Source organism: Marmota flaviventris, chromosome 1, assembly GCF_047511675.1.
Source record: "Marmota flaviventris isolate mMarFla1 chromosome 1, mMarFla1.hap1, whole genome shotgun sequence".
Lineage (NCBI taxonomy): Eukaryota > Metazoa > Chordata > Mammalia > Rodentia > Sciuridae > Marmota > Marmota flaviventris.
The window spans coordinates 49,358,170-49,383,423 of record NC_092498.1 but is presented as its reverse complement, the minus strand read 5'-3'; the positions used below and the strand labels follow the sequence as shown (position 1 = coordinate 49,383,423).

Genomic DNA, 25,254 nt, shown 5'->3' with positions numbered 1-25,254 from the left:
TCCCTTCAAGAGAGCTGAGCTCTCATGTCACAATAATTAGATTCCTGAGGAGTACAACTCCTCCAAAAGACAGTAAATGAAATGGTGTGTACCATTGGAATCGATGAAGCTAATATTTACAGTGAGTGTGATATCTCAAGGGGACACAGGATGGTACGAGCAATTTGATACAGGAACAAGAAGTCGTGAAATATTGGGTATAAAAATAATATGGTTGTAAGAAAGATAAGGATGAATATAGCTGAAGACTTTGTTAGCAACCTGGGAAATCAGAATGAGGACTGCGGGAAAGGAGAACGTGGTATAAAACATAAAAGGAAAGCTAAGTGGTACACAGAGTAGAAGTAGAGTAAGTTCAACTTCCAGCAGACTCAGGAGGAAAGAGATACAAATGCAGTATACAAGGGAAACAACTAGATACAGGAGGCAGGCAACCATGAAGGAATATTGTGAGCAAGTACAAAAATTGAAAGTCTGGTTGAAATTGAAACATTTCTTGAAAAAACATTTATCTAAAAATCACAAGAAACAAAACTCAAACAGGCCAACAAGCTTTTAAAAAATTGAAATAGTTGTGAAAGACCTGCCCTCCCTAAATCTCTAAGGCAAGTTACTTTTGGAGGTGAGTTCTACCCAACCTAAGAAACAAATCATTCCTATTCAAAATAAGTTCCATAAAATGGGAAAAGAATGAAAGCTGCCTAGTTCATTGCAACAAGTAATATCACCCTATTCCAAACCTGTCAAGACAATAGAACAAGAGAATTATCATGGATCTATTTTATTATGAGCAAATATGCAAAATTCCTAAATATAATATTAACTCACAATATCCAACACTGCATTGGAAAAATGAGTCAATGGAATTCATCCTAGGAATGAAAAAGTTGTTTTATATCAGAAAACAAACAAATTCAAAGGAAAACCAAAATTCGTTCAACAGATTCAAATAAAATATGTGAAACAGTCCAAACACTTACATCTGGTTAAAACTTTTACTGTTATCAACATAAAAAGGAGACTTCCGTAACTTTATAAAATTTACAGAGAAAGATCAAACATGAATATTTTACATAAAGGAGAACATTTGGAGACTTTCCCTCTAGGATTAGGAACAAGTACATACACTACCCTAGCTCTGAGAATCTTGAATAACATAAAAGGAATAAAAAATACATGAATCATAAGATGGAAAGAGTAAGTTAACTCCAAAACAAAAGTTTTGGAGTCCTGTCTTACAAGATACTAAGAACAAGTTATAAAGCCTATGATCAGGCAGAACAGGAATATAGAGTCAGACCTCTGTGTCTCTGAAGACTGGAGGGATTCATCCATGTAAAGGAGAGACTCAGATCAGGGTGGGGATTGGTAGGCTGCTTAGGAGGTGCTGTTTGAAAGGTGGGCCTGTGTAATGGGTAAAAAAGAATCTGGCTTCCTCTCTTATGGAATCTTGATCTCCAGTAAGATGGAATCTTGATCTCCAATTAGATCTCAGTATAATGAAAGAAATACCTAACACTATAAATCTAGCATTTTTCCTTGAATACCCCCAAATGTTATTTTTACCTTCTCACTTCTTAGATGGTTTTCCAATTTTGTCTTATATCTGAGTCAAAAAACAGAATTGTTTTAACTTACTTACTTAGTACAGATAATAAGTTGAAAATACTTAAATGAATATGTTGCTGTTTCTCCGAGATCTAGAAAAATTATATTCTTCAAAAAAAATCATCTCTGATGAATAGTGGTCTTCTGTAAAAATTCTGCATGAGAACATAAGCACCCCTGAGAAAAGAAAACATTTGTATAATGTTTCCTTCACTGTACTCCTTGCCAGGAATTATTCCCTCAGCCATGATCTGTGACACCATGATCTGTGACAGCTCTTGCTAGAATCCTTGCTCCTTTCTTTGAAAATGCATGGAAATCTCATTACAAGTGTTCAACACCTGCTTCCTAAAAGGTCTCAAAAAGGATGTCAGTTTGCTCAGCTCACTTGACAGTGTATCATGTGGTTTTTTATTTTTATTTTCTACTTTAATACGGAATGTGACTCACAGATAAATGTGGTCTTGACATAACAAGCCTCCTTAGTTTCACAAGCAGTTTTGCAGAATTTATCATTCTCTAGAGCCAGAGCTTGAAAACAACTGATTGGTGACCCCTCGTTTATTTACTAACATGTGTCAACAGGTAAACCAAGTGACATATAGCAGCATGGCTCCTGTAGCACCTTGTTAATCTGAGTAGTTTAGATGTATTAAAAAGTCTTTTCCAATTGTATGAAATCAGAGTAATGCAAACTGACAGGTTTCTACCACTTTCTTAACAGAGTTTGTAAGTGCTCAAAGTCTGCACAGATGAAAACATAGTTTTAAATCCAGTGCCTGAATTTGAATTATATTTTGGATATTAAGGAAGGAAGGATTCATTATTTACAGGCTAAAGATAAGATTCAAGCACCAAATTAAAAGGCCTGATTGAATATATATTTTAATATAAATGCATATATATGTATTTTTTAACTCCAAAGTGGAAACTTCTTAAATATCCATAAGGCAACAAAGCATACACATATGCTCACAGTGATTGTCAGACCCAAGATGTTAAAGTTATAGAAATACTCTAAATGACACTAAGTCCAACCCTATTCTCTATACCTGGTCTATATGCTTATCTAACTGGGAGTCTTGACCCAAATGTTAGCATGAAATGTGTTATCTAAATCATGACTTGGCTGCCCTCGGTGACCTTGATCATATATCAGAGGAAACAAAGACATATATACAGACATCAAGATATTTTGACCAATTTCATACCCTCCAAAGCTTCAAATCTTTTTCAAAGGGTGTCTTTCATCCTCTAGTTGCTGTTTCTAGAAAGTTTCTCTTTACTTCTCCTTCAGCTGGCTTCCCAACTGGCAAGCAGCGCTCTGGAGTTGCTTTTACCTTTCCCAGTGCCCACTCCTTAACTGACCATCTTCCCCATAGCCTCGCTCACATTTCTGAGACTGTATTCCCCATGGTTCTACTTGAATTTGAAAATGTGAATTAAAGAGGGTTAGGGGCAGGGGAGGATGTGAGTATAGAAGTGTTCCTTGTATGCAGAATATGACAGATGAAATAGAAAAGATATCTTAGGTAAACACAATTAGAAAGCAAGAAAAAAATAGGCATGAGATAAAAATGCTATGGACCTTAAGAATTTAATGAGTGGTATTGGCATGGGAGGCACTTAGATGACTCTGGTAATTTTCATTGCCTGAATTTGAGTTATGTTTGGGAGAAATGGCTGCAAGTATGTACAAAGAGCAACATACAAGGGAAGGGACCACTTACCCGTTTCAGCTATGGAATGTGTGTGTTCATACACATGTGTAAGACCAGTTTTTAAAAACTTTGGTCATGAAATTAGTTAGCAGTCACAGTAGAAAATTGTGTGCTATCATTAGAATCATACAACCTGTTTTTTTTTTTCAAAACTAACTAGAGAAAACTAAGTATACAGGTAGATTTTTTTCTTCTCCTTCAGGCCTCTTAGTCTTTGCAGCCAGCAACACTGAGGAGATACATTTTCCATTTTCTGCTTTGCAGACTTGGAGAGAAGTAGGATCTCAAATAAACAGACAACTTTAATAAAACTCAAATCAGGATATCTTGTAAGTCAGGTAACTGTAAAAGTCTGTAACAAAAGATAAAACGGATATTAATTTCTGTATATGTAGGCACATGTAATCTTTTCTGTGTAATTCTATCACCATCATCCCTTATTTTACAGTCTTAAGAGGGAAATGTGCTTCTAATTCCCTGCCAAAGAAAGTTTCACACAGTCACTGACTTTCACCTCACATATATGTTGACACATGTCAGTCATGGGTCACTACTTACTGTTGTCTTATGGAGATTGCTCAGTTTAGACCCAGTACAGCTGCCAAAGGCCTACACTGCAGTGGCAAATTCTCCTTTATTCCACAGTTGGCCACTGACTTAAAAATGAATTTATTGATGTGAAAGATAATCCTGGTGAAGTAGTTAATGTGACTGTGACCACAGAACAATTATTGCAAAGCACTGTGTCATTAGCATGGCTAATTCCAAGGAGATATTAAGTGAAACTGTTGCTTTAAATGACAGGGTCATTAAATGAGTTGGTCCCAAAGGGCTCTGTGGAAGTAAAGCCACAGAATTATTGTTTTCAAACAACTATGACATTAGTATTCTCTTGGATTCTGAAAAACTGCAGGAGGCCTTGCCATCTTAGATTAATTATGTTCATTCATACATATAGGATTGCCCAAGTAGGAACAACATCCTATCTGGATAACCCTACAGAAATGTGAAATTCATTCAGAATCTGCAGTCATCTTATACCTAAAATAAGGTTTTTAAGAGGATCTAACTTGATTTCCATTAAAGAATAAAGTCTTCATAGGTCACCTTTGTTTTTACTTCTGTTTTTCATTAAGCATTAATATTTCTCAAAGTGCATTTTCTAGGCCAGCATCATGAACATCACCTGGCAACTTATTTGAAATGCGAATTCTTGGGTCTCACCCAAGAAGGCTGAATCAGAAACTCTGGAGGTGATGCCAGGCAATTTGTGCTTTAGCAAGTCCTCCAGGTGGTTCTGATTCACGCTGAAGTTGAGAACCGCAAATCTATACTGAAGATACCCCATTCATTGATGAAAGCAATATATATCCCAGCACTCATAGAACCATGGTATCATTTAGGGTGCAGTTAGAGAAAGTATCAGTGAGGCCTGCTTCTCTTTCATCAGTCACAGTTAACGTAGCAAATGTATTTATTCCCTGTTGAGTTTTAGGAAGTGCCTCTCCCCCAGATTTTTGGAGCAGTCTTCTTAGCAAGCTATATACTGTTCCCTCTAGGTCAATAAATACAGGAAGTTCCCCCAAAATCATCTAACCTAGTCACAAGTTGTAAAGAAATCATAGACAGGTGGCAGGGGAGGGAATAGTTTGGTTTAATGGGAAGAAAGTGTCTGATTACCTGCCCTCCTTCCCTCTTGGGATAAGAAGGCTCATGAGTATTAAGATCTGGCCAGGAAAAGACTCCTGGGAGCCTGGCTGCCCTTGGCTCTGGCACCATATCACTTACTCCAGGTTGCTTTGTCTGGAGCTGGAGGATGGATAAGAAAACCTAAATGAGAATTTAGACTTTCCAACTGAGCCATCTGTGTGGATCACACAAATGAATAAGCAGTAGTACTAGAAAAGAGTTAGGATCCAGACTAGGGAGCCAGGAAATATTGCCTGAGCCAGCAAACGAGGCCTAAAGGGACTATGGCTTCTGAATAGACAGAAGGCAGCTTACACAGAGGAGATAGCTAAGACCCTGTCTTTTCTGTTATCTCTAGTTTGAGCAAATTGCTTATTTGCCCCGAGCAGCATATGCAGTTCACTGAAGACTGGAGGAAGAGGAGGGGATTCATTCCTCCTTTTCTTAGCTGTAATCTGTGGGTAGATAAGCAGTCCACAGACAAGCAGCTGACAGTCTGCCACTGGATGATCTTGAGGATGTCAGGTAGAAGAAATCAGATGCCACATCCTTGGCCCAACTTCCTTCTTCTTTTTGACCTGTCAAGGAGAAACCTGACTGCTTATGGCTCAGAGTGTGTCCCAGGTTAATGCTTCCATATTGCAATATCTCTTTCCAAAAGGAAGTCCTGCTTTTAACCCCCTCACTATATAGTGATCATTTTCCTTATGTCCTTCTCCTCTTTCACACTTCTTCCAAAGTTATTCCTAGAGTCCTTATTTATCTATCAATCTATCTATCTATCTATTTATAATACTTGAGATTGAACCCAAGGGTGTTTTATCATACAGCTATATCCCCACTCCTTTTTATTTTGAGAAGGGGCCTCACTAAGTTGCTGAGGCTAGCCTTGTATTTGTGATCCTTCTGCCTCAGCCTCTTGGATTGATGAAACTACAGGTGTACATCACCCTGCCCAGCTAACCTACAGTCCCCCTTAAATCTTTCATGTCTCTCATCTCAGCTATATCATGCCAGGGCTTTCTCCTCATCTATATGATTTTTGTTGGGAGGAAGAAGCAACAGGGAGTAAGTTTTTCTTTGCATGTGAGGAATGAAAAAGGGAAAGACTTTGTGTTGGACTGCTGATCGCTTTCTAAACTCAAACACTCACCCACTAAAATAATTTCTTTCTGAAGAACTCCACAGGATATGCATGAGCAATTTAAAGCCTTCCTGTTGATTCATCTTTGGTCTTACTTCTTACAAGCTAAAATCCCTGTGATTGCACGCTGAGTGCATTTAATTGGCTCTCTGTTCAGACTTCATTACAGAATTTCCTCATATGGGCCAAAAATGGGTGGTATGTTCCATATTCTACTTTAAAGTCTGATTATGGAGAGAGATATATAGATTCATTTAAGTCAGAAATCTCATCTTGTTCATCACTGTATCCACTCAGTTGCTAGTACAGCTCCTTAAATGAAATAAATATTCATTGATTAAATTCAAAGGCACAAAATCTGGGCAGTTGAAAAACCAAACTAGAAATCTGAATACAAATGCAGGAATTACTTTTTTATATTCCCCATGAAAATCATCATGTCCTACATGCAAGAAAGGAAAGAAGACAGGGCCACGTTAGGGTGGGATTATTGTATAATCCTTCAGTCAGTGCCATCTTGAGATGTTGTTTCTTATTTAGTACAAGTACAGATGCAGTCTATAAAAAGTTAAGATCATTGTGCATATATGTGTTGAGAACACTTAAAATCTCTCATCAAAATTAATTTGTGATAATTATTACATAATAAAAAGTACATCAAATCATAATGCATACTTTAAAGGTATGCAAACTTTTGTCAACTAAATATTTTTAGTTAAGGTCAAAAGCATTACAAATTTCTACACGTTATAACATGAAGAAAAAAGAACTGAAGTGATCTCACTGGTCATCTTCCCACGCCCCTTGCAACCTTCACAAGGAGCATCATCTTGCATCCATCACTGAGGACCTTGACAGGAAATGACAGCAAGGGAGGCAGCCAAGGAGAATGTGCAGGGAGCATGCACCTCTCTGAAGCCTTGGAGCAGAACTAAAGCCTACCAAAACAAAGCAGACAATCTGTCCTCTACACATTCTCACTTCTCTCCCTTTTCCCCAGTGGGATCTCTTCTTAAATGTACAGAGGTATAATTAAAAGGAATTGCTTTAGGGAGCCAATGAGTGTTATCATAGAAAACTAAAAATGTTTTAGAATGAAAAAAGATCATAGCCAAGAGCAATGCATTGAAATTCATCATGAAACCTTGCTGCTTTGGGCATATTTGTTTTAAATGTCACTATTTGAAATGTATTACAACAATCAGCAAGTTGGTGTGAAACCTGAAGAATATAGAGAACATCTGTAATGCCATGGAAATGTTACTAAAAGAGCAAAAGAAAATACCTTAAGGAGAAATTCTCAAATATTCATAGCATCAGTTTTTGAATGAAGCTATCTATAACCTTGTTATCTAATAGAGTCCCGACTATGGAATGCTTTAGATTTCTTGGATGTAGTCAAATGATGAGCACCAGGGGTGATAAAAATACTATTTATTTAAAGTACTAGAGTGGCCATTACATTCAAGTACAAAGTTTTAATCCTCTCAGCAAACCTAATCTAGGAGGAATAAAATGTTTTAGACTATAGTTGAGTTTCACCTAGGACACGGAGTATGCACCAGAGTTTTTATTTAAGATAACATCAAATGTAAAAAGATGGTTTTGAAACATTCATACATAAACAGAAATAAGTTTTGAGATTGTTTCTATAATTTTTTTCCCATTTTTGCCTAGTTGTGGCTAAGGAGATGGTATGTGTGTGTCATTCCTGTTAGAGAATTGAAAATGAAAAAGAACTCAAGTCATTGAGAGGTAAGATTTTAATCTCATCCTAGGCAGCAGCTGCATGACCTTGGTCACCTGCTTCAGCCTCTCTGAGACTCTGTAATGAGAGTCTTGATTCCTTAAGTTTCAAATTGGGTGTGAGGATTTGGTCAACAACGTGCTAAAGTATGTGAAAAACAAGATCCTCTTTTATGACATAAAATTTTTCTTTCATTCTTTCATCTTTACCCCTCCTTGTGAAAAACAAATTGTGTACATATGTAAATATGTTAACATAATAAAAGTCAGTAGATATAGCCCAGAATTTATAAGCAGCATAGATTCTCTAAGCTTGAAGAAATCTTCAAGACTATCTGTGGATGACTTTGATCCTTCCCTCAAAGTGTCTCTTGCATCTTTGCCTTCTCCTCCATCCCCTGTCACTCTACCGGTTGGGGTCCCATCCAGGGTCCATACTACATAACCTCACTGAGCCTTGTTGCACACAACACCAAGTATGTTTTTCTAAAATTTTATTTATTCTGAGGCCCCGCTAAGAAACATTTGTACTAAGCTATATATTAATAGAATCATCCAGTCTTACTTAAAGCCTACCATGGTCACCCATTATTCCCCAGCACATTCTTGCTCTAGCCAGGTAAATACAAGACATAGCAATTAGAAACCACATGAAATTCAAGTCTTCCTTTCACTACTTTTTAGCTGTTGCATTTCATCTCTGTTATACGTGTGTCCTTATCTGTTATTTATATTGATTTAAAAAAAAAAAGATATTAGGAAAAACAGTGGGATAACATATGGGAAGTGGCAGGTGATGCCTGACAGTGGCTTTCAAGGAACTGTAACATTTGTACCTGTTGTCATCTTCTCCTCCCTCTGCAATGCGCCTCATCTGTCATACAGTTCCTCTTCTCTAGAAACCCTCTTTCTTCTTACCCAAGTCATCTGTTACTCCTTTGTGACTTATCTTCCCTCTGATGTCACCCCAAGCCCACTTGCTTTCTGCAGTCATCTCCCATCTCTCTCATCACCCATATGTTTGCTTCATATGTTCCCAAACTTTTCTTGAGGATCTTGTTTTCTTGATTAAAAAGCCGGAGCCTCCCCCAAGTGGAACAGGTGGTGGTGCTAAGTCATGAGCCCCCTTGACCTCCCCGTTGTTTGAAGATGTTGATATGTCCTTGGAAGAGATGGAGAATTTTATAGTTGATGTCTAAGGATACTTAAAGTTGGCTTCTGGGTTTTGCTTTGAGATCAGGGCACATCTTATACTACTGTCAACTAAAAAATAAAGTAAATTGACCTGGAAGTAAGAGGACATAGCATTTTTTTTGGGGGGGGGGGGAAATAAAGAATTGCAATTCTGCTACACTGAACCAAGGCAGCTCTACATAGTGTCCTCTAAGGCAACTGTAACTCAGATTTTTCATAAGAGATTTCCACAAAAAGGTGTTTTCAGAAGCAATTTATGGCTGGGCAGAAATACTAAATCGTGAATCCATTTTGATTTGTTAGTTAATTATGGTATTCCAAACTGAGAAACACTGAAGGGCAGAGCATACTGCCTTCAGTTGTTTAATCCAGATCTATTGGAATATTCCTTTAGCAGGTGTGAGTGCAATCCTCTGCAGTTTCCCAACCCTGCCCTAGAAAACTGTGGTCTTGGTGATATTTCTTTCTACTCCTCACAGCTAAGAGAATTATAGGCACACTCAACTAATTGGTGTCTGAAAGGCTGATTCTCCTAAAGAACCATTATGTTCTCTGATCCCTGTCATAGAAGAGCTGTGGCTCTCCATCTTGCAGGAGAATTTAGTAGGATGTGTACATGGTTTGGAGATTCAGGGATACAAATCCCAGATGCACCACACTGTCTGACCAACATCAACCATAAGTAGTGTTTCACTGAATCACAATGTGTCCCTTGAGAACAAATTAGGTCAGAGCAAATGCAAGAATCTTCAAAATTTAAGGCTGAATTTTAAAGGAGAATTAAATTGAGGGGAAAGATCTATTGCAGGAAGAAAAAAAAAAAAAACAAGAAAAGAAAAATGTGGTTCCTAAGGTCCAAAGAATAAATTCTTTTTCTGAAAAATTCATTTCCCCTCCATACAGTCTTTTTTAATGGGACAGAGAGGATTCATGGAGCCCATGAGACTAAGACAGAGTGGGTATGGCTTGGTTTAGATACGGTCTGAAAATGTCCCCCTAAGTTTCATGTGCAGGGAGCTTGGGCTCCAGTATGGCAGCATTGAGGTGGTGAGATCTTTAAGAGATGAGTGTGCAGTGATTGGATCATGGTGACAGCAGCCTCAGAAGGAATTAATGATGATCTCTTAGTTCTTGGAATCAGTTCTCAAAAGAGTGGGTTGTTATAAAGCAAGGCGACCCTACACACTGGTTTCTTTCTGCATGTAATCTTTTCTGGGTACACTACATCATAGTGTACCCAGAAAGGCTTTCACTAGAGGCCAAACAGATAGGGCTACCCAATCTTGGACTTTAAGCCTTCAAAACTATGAACTAAATATACCTCTTTTCTTTATAGTACCCAGTATCAGGTATTCTATTATAGCGACACAAAATGAATAAGACAATGGTTCATCTTTATTAACTGAATACTCTGTTCTTTGTATTCAATCTTGAAACAGTTTCATTACACTGGGCACATCTAATTTCTGCCAGTTTGATGTACTTTGAAATCATCTACTTTGCCTTCTCTTTTGCTGAATTTCAGGTACATATACTTAATCTTATTGTGGCCTGTCCTTTTTTACACCAGTTTGGCTTAATGCTGAAAGAAATTTCAACTTCAAAGAATGCTTCTGCCCTTCCCCATCCCCCTGCCCCTGACAGTTGGAAGGTGGGGTGGGATGGTGTCAGGGAAGCAGGAGAGGAAATCAGTTAATTGCAGGCTGTCAGAGTTGTTTTAGGTGACTTTGTACTTCTTGAATTTAAGATCAACGTGAACTATAGACATTCAAGCTGGGAATTTAAATAGCAACAAAAAAGCCTGGGTTTTGCTAATGCCAGGAATGACTCATCTCGTGAGAATGGTATTGAATTGATAATACAATACAGAGAGAGGAAAAGACTGTGGTATCTGCTCTCTTTGTGTTTCTGACCTTGAGGAGAATTATAACTTGTTTGTTGCAGAAGTTGAGCATCTAATGTGCTGTTGCACCTGTTAGTTCTTATGTACTAAATGGCAAAGCACTTACAGATCCCTGTGATTGCTTTGTGGGTGAAATATTTTCTACAATCTGGTGAACTGGGTTTTTAAAATATAATGTATTCAATTGTGTTTCTTGCATCCCTTATTTCTCAAAAGTATGCTTTCTCATTCTATTTCAATACTGCAGCCTCATCATTACATCTTAGAATATGTTTCCCTTTGTATTTTTCAAGGTAACATTATGTTTTTGTTTTTTCTTTTTTATATAGAGACCATGAACCAGGCAACTCCTGCTAGGAAGCTGGAAGAGGTTCTTCATCTAGCAGAGCTCTGCATAGAAGTCTTACAGCAGAATGAAGAGCATCATGCGGAGGTGATGACTGGTTTAAAGCTATAAGGAAGGCTCTCTCATAGTGGCAGAAGTACTGAGAAAGTAGCCCAGTGATACACAGCTAGCCATTCACCTTGAGAAAACTGAGAGCATATGTGAATTTCCCACAAATATAATTTCTATACATCATAAAGCATACATATACTATAGTTGTATATGTATACAATTTCATATCTATTTCTGAAAACAGTCTTAGAAGAACTTACAGAATCTGTCTCAAAATGCCTAAAAGAATATAATGAAACTGGATGGAAGAGTGACTCTGGAGGCTGAGGCAGAAGGATTGTGAGTTTGAGGGCAACCTCAGCAACTTAATGAGAACTGTCTTAAAATAAAAGACTTTTTAAAAAGGGCTGGGGATATAAAAACTCAGTGCCTCTGGGTTCCATCCCCCGGTATCACCAAAAAAAAGAAAGAAAAGAAAAGAAAAATTATTAAGCAAAGCTGGAACACAATCCCATCTTGTGAGGCCAAATTGTTTGCTTTGACCCCATGCTGTGATCACTTTAGTTTAGAAGTGTAAATTAATCAAAATTAAAAAGGATAATCTGTGATAAGTTTTAAGGGAAAATCAAATAGCAAACATTCATAATTATAGTTGATTATTCTCCTCTGATCATCAAACTTTAAATTTTCATTAAACTTCATTGTTTATGATTCTAAAGTTCTAATTCCATATTAATATTCATTACAGTTCTGGAGTGGTTTTTCTCCATGCAAACAGCTTATATTCTAAGCCTTTCTAATGATTGTGTGTTTATTTACAAAAACAAAATGATTTCCTGACTTTTGCTTCTGGTGGGGGAAATGAATAGGACCGAATAAATGTAATAAACTTCAGTGCCCTAATAGTGCTTTATTCTGGAGGAAGCACAAGAATGAACAAGAGGGGAAAAGACCAGATATATATGAATCTACAGAATATTTATATCTAGATCCAAAAATTCAAGAAACTACAGGATCTATATTTTAAGCAAATTCTTGGAAAAGAGGATTCATGAAAACTTACCATAGGTAACTAAGATTTATTGTATCTGGTTATAAATATGATCATTCAAAACATCTGCTTTTAGCTCACACTGTGGAATCTAGTTTTTAGCTTGCATCTGTCATGTGTGAACTTGTTATGGATATTTTATTTTAAACTGAAGAAACAGCTGCTTCAATAATTTGAAATGAATTCCCAGGAGGATCTTTTCTAAGCTAGTACCATTGCTATGTTACAATGAAAATGATTATGTGATAAAATATATGTATGTTTTGTCTTTGTCTTTTGTTAAAAGGCATTATCATCAGAGTACTGGGCCTTTCTAAATTAAAAAAAAAAAATTCCAAATGCAGTATATATGTCAGCTAAACAGGTCCCTCAGATACCATTTATAGAAATTAAAAATTAAATGTTATTTAATATACTCTGTGCAGTCTCTGAGAATGCATGCTGCAGTATAACCTATCAAACACAATTAAAATGTTATTTATTTTTTAATCCACAAAAAATACAATTGAAAGAGACAATTATAACATCATCCTACTTAATGCTTAAATACAGAACTGTTGTCATGTCTCCTTTTTAAAATGCTTTGTAACACTGGCATTTTTCTATTCCACTATGCTTCCAAATTCTTGGGATCCCTCAGGGAAGAGAGGTGAGTAAAATTGGTTCCACTGTTCTTCTAGCATGGTATAATTCTTTCATGTGAATTTAAGAGAGGACCCACTCTGATGCTACTAATTTTAAAGCTAACTTAGTCCTTTCCTTAGAACTAAAAGCTGTTTTTTTCTTTAAACAGCCATAATTTAATCTTTGTTACACTCTTGGTAAATGGACCTTAGTCACAATCATGGGCATAATTACTGCTGACCATCTAAGTAAAGCACAACAAAACAGATTTTGATATTTTGGCTTGGGTTTGTGACTTTGATTTCTGTCTTTTTTCAATCCTTTAAACCAGATCTAACTTTTTATCTGAGCACTACTGGAGAGTGAATTGGTGTAACCCCAGAGTCATTTCCAAAGTGAATTGGTGGACTGCACTCCACACTGAGCTAGTTTCTTTCCTCCATGAAAGAGCACCTGGCTCCCCTCCCTTGGGGGAGGTTAACTTATCTGCCTTTGAGGAGAACTTCAAGTGGCTGTGTGTCGCTCCATTCTTTTCATTCTCCTTCTCTGCACAGTGGCAGTTTACTTGACAGGGCTAAGAGGTTGTTTGTGTCCTTCAACAATTTCTCCGTTAAGCTGGCTTCCTGTCCTTTGGATCTTTGTCAGTAACTTACTTTAGAAGGCAGTTTTCCCTTCTCTCTGAAAGCCTCTCGACCTCTCCTCTCAGTGTTTTCTTTAGAATTCTTATGTTTCCTTCTTAGATGGTTTAAGCTCCTTTCCAGAAAATCTTCTAGACTGTCTCTACATTTCAGTCAGACCATGTCTGACCAGAAACTTCAGGCAAACTGATCTGACAGCTTTGCATCTAAAAGCCACTCACTCTGACAATGCTAGGGAGTCCCAGTGCCCACTAGGGAAGCTGTTAGCTCTCACCAGCATGCTCCCTCCACACACATCATTTATCCAACAAGAAAATAGATCCAGAAAGGTTGAGCAACTTGCCAGGTCTGCACAGGTGATTAGTAACTGGGAGAAAACCTAGGCCAGAGTTTAGACACAGGTATTTTCAAATAAACCTCATTGTGCTTTTCCCATTTAAGTAGAATGGCTGGAGTGGTCATCCTGCCTGATTCTGCTGACAGATTTGACACACAGCATCATAGCAGAGATGAAAACGCAGAGAGGATTCCAATGCCAGCCTGGAGCCATCCTCTTCCATTCTGTCATTTCTCCCTTGTTCTCTGGCAAATGTCAGGATTCTCAGAGTGTTGAGAGTATAAGTAGTCAGGCAAGAAAAGGAACAAGATGAGTATGAACGCAGCTCAAATTTCTGCTTTGGGTGTTTATTGTTATAGCAAAATTTTGATTTAGGGTTCCTAAAAGATTTTAAATATAATGTCATTCACCATATGATAGCACCATAGTCAAGGTGGTTTGGGAGTAATTTGGCAGCTACAGTGTAGACTTCTCTCAGTTCTCTGCAGATGGGTGATTTAAAAAAAAATAATTTAATTTTTTATTTTTTTGTTTTTATGTGGTTTTAAGGATCAAACCCAGTGCCTCACTCATCTCTAGGTAAACACTCTACCACTGAGCTACAGCCCCAGCCCTGATTGATCCTGTACTTCAACTGGCTCTGTCCCAAGCTGCTTCAGCAGCAGAGCTGGAACAGGAAGAAGACTTAAGCATGAACACACATATTTGTGCTTATGTACTCAATAACAGACACATCTGTATTTGAACCAAATTTAGCTTCTGAATGAATTCAAACATAAAGAGAAAAAGTATTTGATTTTTTTTCCATTTGTTTTTGCTAATTTATGTCCTTATTTCTCTCCGCTGGCATTCATGACTAGGGAATATGTTCAAACTAACGATTATACAAAAGATTGGCCATGAATGAAATCTACTTACTATCTACTTCTAATGAGAGGGTATACAGTAGAACTCCATTTGCAGGACTCTCCAAAGAAATTACAAGGGCATAATTTGCTCTATCAAAGGTGTTTGTTAAAAATTTAGTAATTATTATGTGTTTTTATTATTTTTTTTATTTTAACTGATACATAAGCATTAGATATATTTATTATGTATCATGTGATAGCTCAATATATGAACACATTGTGTAATGTAAAATCAGGGTAAATACATCTATCTCCTGAAATGTTTGTCATTGCTTTGTGGTGAAAACATCCAAATTCTTTCTTCTAGCTTCTTTGAAAAATGTTTACTACATTATCATTATGTATAGTCACCCTACTATGCAATAGCACACCAGAGCTCTTTTCTGTTATCTAACTATACCTTAGTGCCCATGGATCAACCTCTTGGCTGCAATGAGATCCACTTCTTCAGATTCCACATATGAGTGAGCTCATGCAGGGTTTCCCTCTCTATGCCTGGCTTATTTCACTTAACAACGACTTCCAGTCCATCCTTGTCATAAATGAAAGGATTCCAGCCTTTTTGTAGCTGATTCGTATCCTGTTGTGTGTATGTTCCATTCCCTTGATCCATCCATTAGTTGATGGACACTTTGGTTGTTTCCCTATCTTGGCTTTGTGTACAATGCTGCAGTGAACATGGGGGTGCAGATGTCTTTTTGACAGACTAATGTCATTTCCTTTGGAAACTACCCAGTAGTGGGACTGCTACATTTCATAATAGTTTTCAGTTTTTGAGGAACCTTTATACTGTTTTCCATAATAGCTGCTCAAGTTTATTTTCTCATTAACAGTGTACAAATGTTCCCATTTCTCCACATCTTTACCAATATTTGTTATCTTGGTGTTAAGAGCCATTCTAACTGGGAGTGGGGATTTTGTTTTTGTTTTCAATCTGGTTTTGATTTGAATTCCCCTGGTGATTAATGGTGTTGAGCATTTGTTCATATACCTGTTATCCATTTGTCTTCTGTGAGGAATACCTATTGAGGTCTATTGCCATCAGATTATTTATTTTTAATACAATGCTGTTTGACTTCCTTGTATATTCTGTATATTAACCAGTTGTCAGTTATACGGTTTGAATTATTTTCTCCCATTCTGTCAGTTGTCTCTTCACTCCCTCGATTGTTGCTTTTGCCGTGCAAAAGCTTTTTAGTTTGTTAAAATCTCATTTGTCAGTTTTGGCCTTTTTTTTCTGTAATTTTTTAAAGGATTATCAAAAAAACCTTTGCCCATTCCAGTGTCCTGAAATGTTTCCTCTATGTTTTCTTCTTATAGCTCCATAGCTTTATCTAATAGTTTTGTATCTTACATTTATGTCATTAATACATTTTGAGTTTAAAAAAAAAAAAAACTGATAAGAAACATGGGTCTAGTTTCATTCTTCTGCATGTGGATATCCAATTTTCCCAGTACTATTTATTGGAAAATAAAACTTTCCCTTTCTTCAATGTGTTCTCAGCACCTTTGTTGAAGATGAGTTAACTGTAGGTGTGTGATTTAGTTCTAAGCTCTCATTCTATTCCTTTTGTCGGTCTATCTGCCCCTCTCTCCCTCTCCCCCCCTCTCTCATGCCAGTACCATGTTATAACAATTACTATTGCTTCATAATGTATTTTAAAAGTCAAACAGTGCAGTGACTCCTGCTTTCTTTTTGCTCAAGATTGCTTTATCAATTTGGGGTATTTTGTAGTTCCATATGAATTTTAGGATTTTTTTTTCATGAAGAAAGCCATTGGCATTCCAATAGGGATTACATTGAATCTATAGATGGCTTTGGTACTATGGAATTTTAATAATATTGGTTTCCCCAATTCATGAACACAGGATGCCTTACCATTTCTTTATGTCTTCTTTAATTTCTGTTATCAATGTTTTATAGTTTTCCTTGTATAGATTTTTCACCTCTTTGGTCAAATTTATTCCTGGCATTTCATTTTTAAGTATGTAAGAGTGAGAGCAATACTTACATATGTTCTGAAACATTTTCAGCTCTTTATGTTTTATGTGAACCTAATTTTCAGGGAGATAATCAATATACAGCAAATCAAAACTATTGTAAAAAATAAATAGAACTAGTAATTAGGTTGATAGTAGTTTTTCACCCAAAATGTCTTAGTCCATCCTACTGACCTCTTCAAAGACTTTAAATAGTCCTAGAATGTGGCCTTCCAGCATCACATTGTACTGCATCTGAGTATTTGTATGTCTATGTGGCAGGGCCAGAATATACCCTGGACACTTGCTTATTTCCAGAGTTTTAGGATCATCTACAAATTCTAGGATTTCAAACTCATCTCATTTTGGAGGGGAAAGTAGCATGAAATATGTTTCAAAATTAGGTTCATTGTTTTTGCTCATTCATACAGCTACCTTCCCTTTCATGTTTTATTTTTACAGGGGGAGAATTACTGGGGATTGAACCCAGAGGCACTTAATCACTGACCTATATTCCAAACCCTTTTTAAAAATATTTTTAAAATTTGAGGTAGGGCCTCATTAAGTTACTAAGGCTGACCTCAAATTTGCAATCCTCTTGTCTCAGCATCCAGAGTCGCTATATTTTTACTATATTTGAGGATAAAAGAAATCCAAAGCCTGAGACTTCAGAGAAACTAGAAAATTATACTTTCAAAATCAGACCATCAGGGCTAGGGTTGTGGCTCAGAGGTAGAGCCTTTGCCTAGCATGTGTGAGGCACTGGGTTTGATCCTCAGCAACACATTAAAAAAATGAAATAAAGGTATTGTGTCGACCTACAACTAAAAAATAAATTAAAAAAAAATCAGACCATAATAGATGGGCTGGGGTTGTGGCTCAGTGATGGAGCACTTACTGAGGCACTGGGTTCGATCCCGGCACCACATAAAAATAAACAAAATAAAGGTATTTTGTCCATCTACAACTGAAAAAAATATTTTTTAAAAATCAGACCATAATAGATATTTCTTATAAGAAATCAAAGAACGTTATCAGTGTTCTGATCTGCTAAACATGGATGATTGATAGATGGATAATAGCCAGTGTGCCATATGTAGTTACTTAAGAAGAAGTTATATGTTTGAGAAATCTTGCTGTCTAGACTCCAGCTGATCTGGATTCAATCATTGTCCTCTCACCTACCAATCATAAGATGTTGGCAAGTTGCTAATATATAAAATAAGGATAATTATATCAGCTACCTGAAGGGGTTGTTTGAAGAATAAAACCAGACAGTGTTCATAAAACTTTTCTATGTGCCAGGTGCTGTTCTAAACTGTTCACATGATATTGAACATTATTTGTTAAAACACATAAACTCATGTTATAAGATCTATGTATGAATTTCAACACATTTTTGTAATAACTGATAGCAATATTTGTTTACATTTGTACAGCAAGGAATTTTCATGTTGATTTGATTTTCACATCAAAAACTCTGGGGGAGGTGAGGGTAAGTATTGTTGTTGCCAATTTGAAAATGAGAAAATTTTTAGAAATCCACTCAGAGAACTGATGACCCTACTTCCAACTACTCAAGTCTCACCATTTGTTCAAAAGCTTGTACTTTACTTCTAGGTTAAGGGTTCATTCTTACCTACCAGTATTTTTTACTATATTTCATAAACAGACCAGGCTTTCAAAGTATTATTAGCCTGCCACATGTTATTTTCATTATACAAGATTTATCTCTTGTATTTCCTTAAGTAAATTAAGCATTGCCTACTGCATCTGTGATCACATTTACACTGTTTAGTGACCTAGCATTAGAGCCAGTAGCTTTAAACTGGATAATCACAACTTTTGATTGGTGTCCTACTGACAGATGCATTTCTCAGAAGTGTTTTCTCCTACTTGAAGAAGCCCTGATGCTGTTGAACCTCTGCCATCTCCCAAGAAGTGGTACCCTAGGAAGGAAATCATACAGCCTGTCTTCTTGCTACTAACCTAGGGTGGGATCACTGCCACCAAATGGGATGGCAACCAGGCAGAAGGGATGGGTTTAGAACTGATCTGGTGTTCTCAGGGTCACTGCAACTCTTGCTTTGATTTTAAGAAATAGTATTGATAATAGCTTCCTCCAGGCATCATCTGAACAAGTGGCATTCATCATAGATTGGCTTATATTCATCAGGAACAGCTTCATTAGGAGTGAATTGGATATATAAGTATGTACTTCTGCAAAACTTAATGAAATTTTTTAGTTGATAGCTAAACCTTGAGTCTTTTTTTTTAAAGTTATATTTTATTCCCCACCCATGCTCTGATTTCCAAATTAGCTTTAAAATGAGCTTTGGAAATTTTTCTTAGAGTCTTAAAACAATCCTGACCTAACATGACTGTTATTTTCTTCATTTTAACCTTCTACAAAAGTATTGCTGTGAACCGAAAGTGATATTTTGAAAAGGTCTCTCTGCAATACTGCATTTTTTACTAGGGTTTCTATACTGCTCTATTCAATGAGGAATCTCAAGTTCTTTTCTTGGTCACCCATACAGCTCTCAAAGGCAGGAACAAGATATATAAATGAAATCATGTATGTCATTTTATTTTTATTTTTGTCAGATATCTATCCTGGTAAATATTTAACCAAAAAATATCCAAAAATAATACTTGCAAAGAACAATAGGCTCAGTGTACATGGGGCATACCATTCCCAACAAGTTTTTATATTTACATGCTTATCATTGAGTTAGACATTAAAATGACCATAACTCTCAAGTCTATTATTTATACTACATTTTTCTTCTTCAAGTCAGCCTTTGCTTCTATTTCCATTTACTAATTAGTTAAGGGGCAATTTTTATTAATATATCATTATTATGGCCTTTAAGACCATGTTTATTTTAAAAGTTTTTTTAAAAAATGGTGTATCAAATTTTTGTAATCCACTTTTCTATTGTTTGTCTCTTCCTGTATAATTTAATTTATTCTATTTAATTTATTCTTGAATAAATTAAATGAAGCTTGAAAATATATTTGGGCTCTTCCAATATTTTAAATCTTTTTTTCAGTGAAAAAAATTAATTGGGAGAATAATGAAAATATCTGTATCACAGAAGTGCGTATGTTTTCTAGTAATTTGGTTAAAAGATTATGACATTGCCTAAAATGACATTGATCATTGCCTAAAATTATTATGACATTGTTAAAAGTTATGACAGCTCAAGAGAAAAATGGGGAAAGATCTGAAAAACGATTCAGCAAGAACAGTATTAGCAATGGTACTTAATAGTATGAAGAATTGTTAAACTCTTTTGTAATTAGAGGGACACAAAGTGAAGCAAAACAGAAACCAGAGAAGTCCCCATTATTTTCAAGAACTATCTAAAAGCTAAATATTATTTTCCCCCATAAAAACAGCAGACATTTTTAAAAGTGATTATTTCTATTACCTAAAATGCACAATAAAGTTCCTAACAGAGTAGAAAGTGACATAGAGTATATACACATACTGTTCTTATAGTCTAAGAGACAGACATAAAACATTCACATATGTAGTCATGTCCTATGAAATAAAGATACTAGTTATCTGGAGGGTGGGGAAATCCTCACTATAAAAGTATATTTTAGACCTGGAGCAGGGAGATGATATTTTGGGGAAGGTATTTAAGGGTTTTAAATTTTATTATAATAAGTGCATTGGGAAGCTAAAAATGGGTTTTAAGCAGAGAAATGGTGTGATCCTGTTTACATTTTTAAATGATTCATAAAATGATGACCAGCTGCTGTATGGAAAAATAATGGGAGTAAACATTTTTCCTGGAGAGCTTTTGCAATGTGTAAGTCTCTACAATGCCCTTTAATCCAGTAATTTTTAGAAGTTTATCATAAGGAAATAATTATTATTAAACATAAAGAGTTAAAGATATTTCTAGCAGTATCATTGAAAGTTGCAAATCTTTGGAAAAAGCAGTCTTGCTAGGAAAATGATTAAATAAATAACAGTATATCCCTACAGCAGAGTATTTTGCTGTTATTAAAAGTAAAATAAAAGCAAATTATTATAAGATTATGATGACAAATATGTTAATGTTTATATCTAAAAGAAATTATTAGAAACAAATAAACCAAAACACTCATAGTAGTTATGTTTAAATTATAAAAGGAATTTTGTTTTGTTTTACATTATAAATTTATAATTCAATAAGTTGCATTTATTCTCTTATACATGTAGTTGTTTTATAAAACAATAAACATTGTCATTGTACATTTTAATTTTTTTAGACTTCATATTTTATTCATTGGTGTTAAATGTTTAAATATGTGAATCTATAAAATTTTTTCTCACCTTTTAAAACTATTACATTTTCTTTGTCATTGTTTTTGTTCAAGTGCTAAGGAGTTTGCATGTGTTTCTAACAAATTATCTGTTTCTGCTTTATTTCTTTATCCTTTTATAGGCATTTGCCTGGTGGCCTGATTTATTGGCTGAGCATGCAGAGAAATTTTGGGCTTTATTCACAGTAGATATGGATACCGCACTGGAGGCTCAACCACAAGATTCCTGGGATAGTTTTCCTCTTTTCCAACTGCTTAATAATTTCCTCAGAAATGACAGTGAGCACTTGATTTTCTTTTGTATGTGAAGTGGGAAGGGTTGGGGAGTGTCATGAATGTGTATGTGTATTTACAGAGCCCTTACACGGGCCCAGGAAGAGTTGACATGGGTAGCATTAATGTAGGCTCAGACTCTCTGGTTATATCATGGTCTGGGGGAGACAGGGATGCTGCCACATTGTTCCTGAGCTCTTAGGTTCCTCTTATTCCCACCCTCCAGCATTCATTAAGGACTTAACTAGGCACCCTTTGCATTGCAGTATGTGAACTAGAAATCTACAATAATATTGGCACTTCTAGAGTTCTTGAACATACCTATATCTCTCGCAGACACCTTTGAAATTTGTCAACATCCTAAAAATTATTCTGTTGAGGCATCTACAAACATGCACTATGGCATTGCTTCTGGCTGGTAGTGAATTTATCTCCTCAGACTCCTCAGATGATAATAAAATTCTCCTGTGTGATGCAACTTGCTCATTTAAAATAAAGAAAATTTAAAGGTTCTCTATTCAGACCTTTATCCCAATGCAATAAAAACTTTTACAGATACTCTGGCAGGTGGTCTAGCAGCCAGTACATTATAGACCAAGTTGAATTCCACCTACTCCTAACTTCTGGTTCTAGCTTATTCTCCTTGATCAATACAGTGGTCTTCTGTTGTGGATTTTCTTCTCCAGCCCACATGTCCCATACCTTGTAAATCATCCTCACTTATCAGGTTTTCTTATCCATTCCAATTCTTGTTGGCTACCATTCTTATCACCATTGGGATAGACCTCACTCCCTTTATCAGTAGTGTAGCTTTAGAACTTGGCACTATGAAGAGCACAGTGCTCACCAGGTCACCTGAACCACCCACACTCCATTGAAAGGGGCAGTTCTTCTGCCCATCTTTTTTTTAACCCAAATCTTTTCTTGGTCTCCCAGGATCACACCGTTTATACTTTTACATTCTTATATGTGTTAAAAATCCAAATTTTTTGCTATTTTCTTCCCCAAAGGTCACTACTATATTTTAAACCTAAATCTATATTTTTACAGTTGTCTTTTAAATAAATAAATAAACACACACACATATATGTAAATATATTGGTTTTGTTCACCCTCATACAGTGTTTCTTACCTTTCTTTGGTTGCTTGTCCCTTTGAGAGGTGAAATTGTGTATAATGGTGTACTCCCCATGGACATCCCAGGACTTTGACCAGGTTAAGAACCTTTATCCTGGTAAGAGAGGCATCATGTTATAGTAATTAATAACATGGGCTTTGGCGCCAAACAGATTGACATTTCTTTGCCACTTACTACTTGACCTTTGACAATAGCTTAACCTCTCTAAGCTTTAGGCTCTTCATTTGTAAAAGAAGGAAAGTGACAGCATCTACAGGGTCATTGGTGGTGAGGATTAAATAAAATGATAATTCATACATAATAGATGCTAAATAAACATTGTAGATATCATGAGTTTTTGGTCTAAATTTTGTCTTGAGACTTTTAGTCATCTTACACGGGGTTATTAAAACAGGAGAATTTATTAATGTTCACAGTTAGGTAGTTAGTAAAGATGATGAATCATTTAACTTACTCAAAATATTAGAATTTGTTTTATAGAGAAAGCAAAACTTTTTGTAGATTTCTTAGAAATTTTCTTGGGGATTCACTACTAGAGCTCCAATGTATTAACTTTTTGTGTATTTTTAAGAAGAATTCTTGTATTATAAGTACAAATTTTAGGAGATAGCAATACTGAACCACAAAATTTTAATTTTCTGCTAGTTTTAAAAATAGTTCATTTACAAGAGCTTCTTTTAAAAAAATATTTTAAGTTGCAGATGGACACATACCTTTATTTTGTTTATTAAGTTTTTTTTTTTTTTTTTTTTTTTTAATGTGGTGCTGGTGATGGAGCCCAGTGCCTTATGCATGCTAGGCAAGTGCTCTATCACTGAGCCACAACCCCAGCCCTCATAAGAGCTTCTTTTTTCTGCTCCTGTTTTAAACATTTCCACATCATTAACTACTGAATGTGTAAAGTTTCATTCTGTGCTATTATGTTGTATAATTCTCATTCAGAATAAGACACATTTATTACTGCTCTCTTTTGAGACCTGTCCATTTGGAAGGAGAAGGCTAGATCTTGGCTTTGATTTTGTAGTGATTAACAGATTTTTAAAAACATCAATTATTTCTGAAGAAAACAGCTCCTCCGTGTAGTGAGATAAATAGAAATGTTCCCCAGTGCCATAATTTCCTTTTGATACTGGGAACACAGTGTGATCTGGGGAATTGAAATAGGATGCAGTAACTTTTATCCCAAACTCACAAGTTCCTTTCCAAAACCAAGATCACTAAGCACTATCTCAGTAGTTGGTAAACATAATTTTTCTAGCTGTTACTATCACCCTTGATGAAATGAAGAATATGGTTAATAACTATATTTTTTTTTATATTCCTTAATACTCAGATGGAGATTGAGTTCAAATATTCAGTGTCAACCTCGGCTATCTCCAAATCATCCTTTTAGAAATCTATGGGAAAACACTGAGTGTCTATTTTTTTTTTTTTTTAGCCACACACCCCCTCCCCCACCATGTGCCTTGAGAATAGATCTTTGCATGAAAGCCAGGGTATCACAATTTTTGCCATATCGACCTAATTAAAGTTATAGTCCAAATCCTGCTTAAATATAGCTTAAACTAGCCAGGGGTACTAGAGAGAGAGAGATTGAGATTTGAATGTCCAGTCTTGGAAAGGGAGATAATTTGCTGAATAACAGTGTTTAGTTACATAGATGTAAGCCTCAGAGAGAGAGAGAGAGAGAGAGAGAGAGAGAGAGAGAGAGTCTCAAGCAAGGTATGCTGCTAATTATATATAGATCTTAAATGATTGTGACTTATTATTAATAAATAATTAGCAATTAATGTTATTATAGTATTAAATAATTAGTCTTATGTTTGCTTTTCCAAAATTTAAAATTACTAAGACCCCTTAAATTAATGGAGATATTAATTAGAATTTGTGCTTTATTTGTTGCTTGAAAACTTTGCACCTGAGGATTTTTTAAATGAATAATTCAGATGCTGCCACAGGTTATTTACCATTTTTCTTTTATTAAAATCTTTATGCTTTGATATTTTAAAATAGACGTTTTAATTTAGGGTGTGGAGGAGATCTTAAGCCTCTTCATTTTTCAACTGAGGAAACTTAAGTTTCTAAGTGGCCCTGAGCCTGGGCAGGGTTGGCCAACAGGGAATTGAGGACATAGATTGGAGTCTGATCACTTGGCCTCTAGCTCAGTTTCATCCCACAGTAACAAAAGCAGATTCTAGGGACATTTATAAAATGATAGAGCATTTCTAAGGAACAGGAAATTCTTTGTGAACTTATATTTTTAACTCAGGAAATATTTATAGGGCATAGAGTTAAAGAGTGCCGAAAGGATCAGATAAAGGTATGCACTGCCTCAGCATACATGTTAGGCAACATCAGTGACAAGATTGAACCAATTAGGAGGGAGAGGAACTCAAGCCCTCAAATTTGGTTTACTATTTTAAAAAGGAAAAAAAAAAAAAAAAAAACATTACATGTGGGGCGTGTGTCTTTCCTTACAGTTAGTGGTGATTAGGGAAAGTCGTAGCTCTAAGAACCCTTGGAGATGAAGGATGGTTTTCCTCAAGGGAAGAGTGCCAGCTGCACCACACTTTTAGCAAC

At 35.9% G+C, this 25,254-nt stretch overlaps 1 protein-coding gene across 3 annotated transcripts in view; it reads left to right on the top strand.

The window, feature by feature from the left end:
• The window catches only part of Cadps2 (calcium dependent secretion activator 2), a 527,786-nt gene that overhangs the window by 430,294 nt on the left and 72,238 nt on the right, over positions 1-25,254 (top strand). For all 3 annotated transcript variants that reach the window (XM_071612817.1, XM_071612816.1, XM_071612815.1), the window contains 2 exons: positions 11,335-11,438; positions 21,386-21,542. In XM_071612817.1, coding sequence (XP_071468918.1) covers positions 11,335-11,438; positions 21,386-21,542 — 261 coding nt within the window. The remainder of the gene's footprint in view (positions 1-11,334; positions 11,439-21,385; positions 21,543-25,254) is intronic.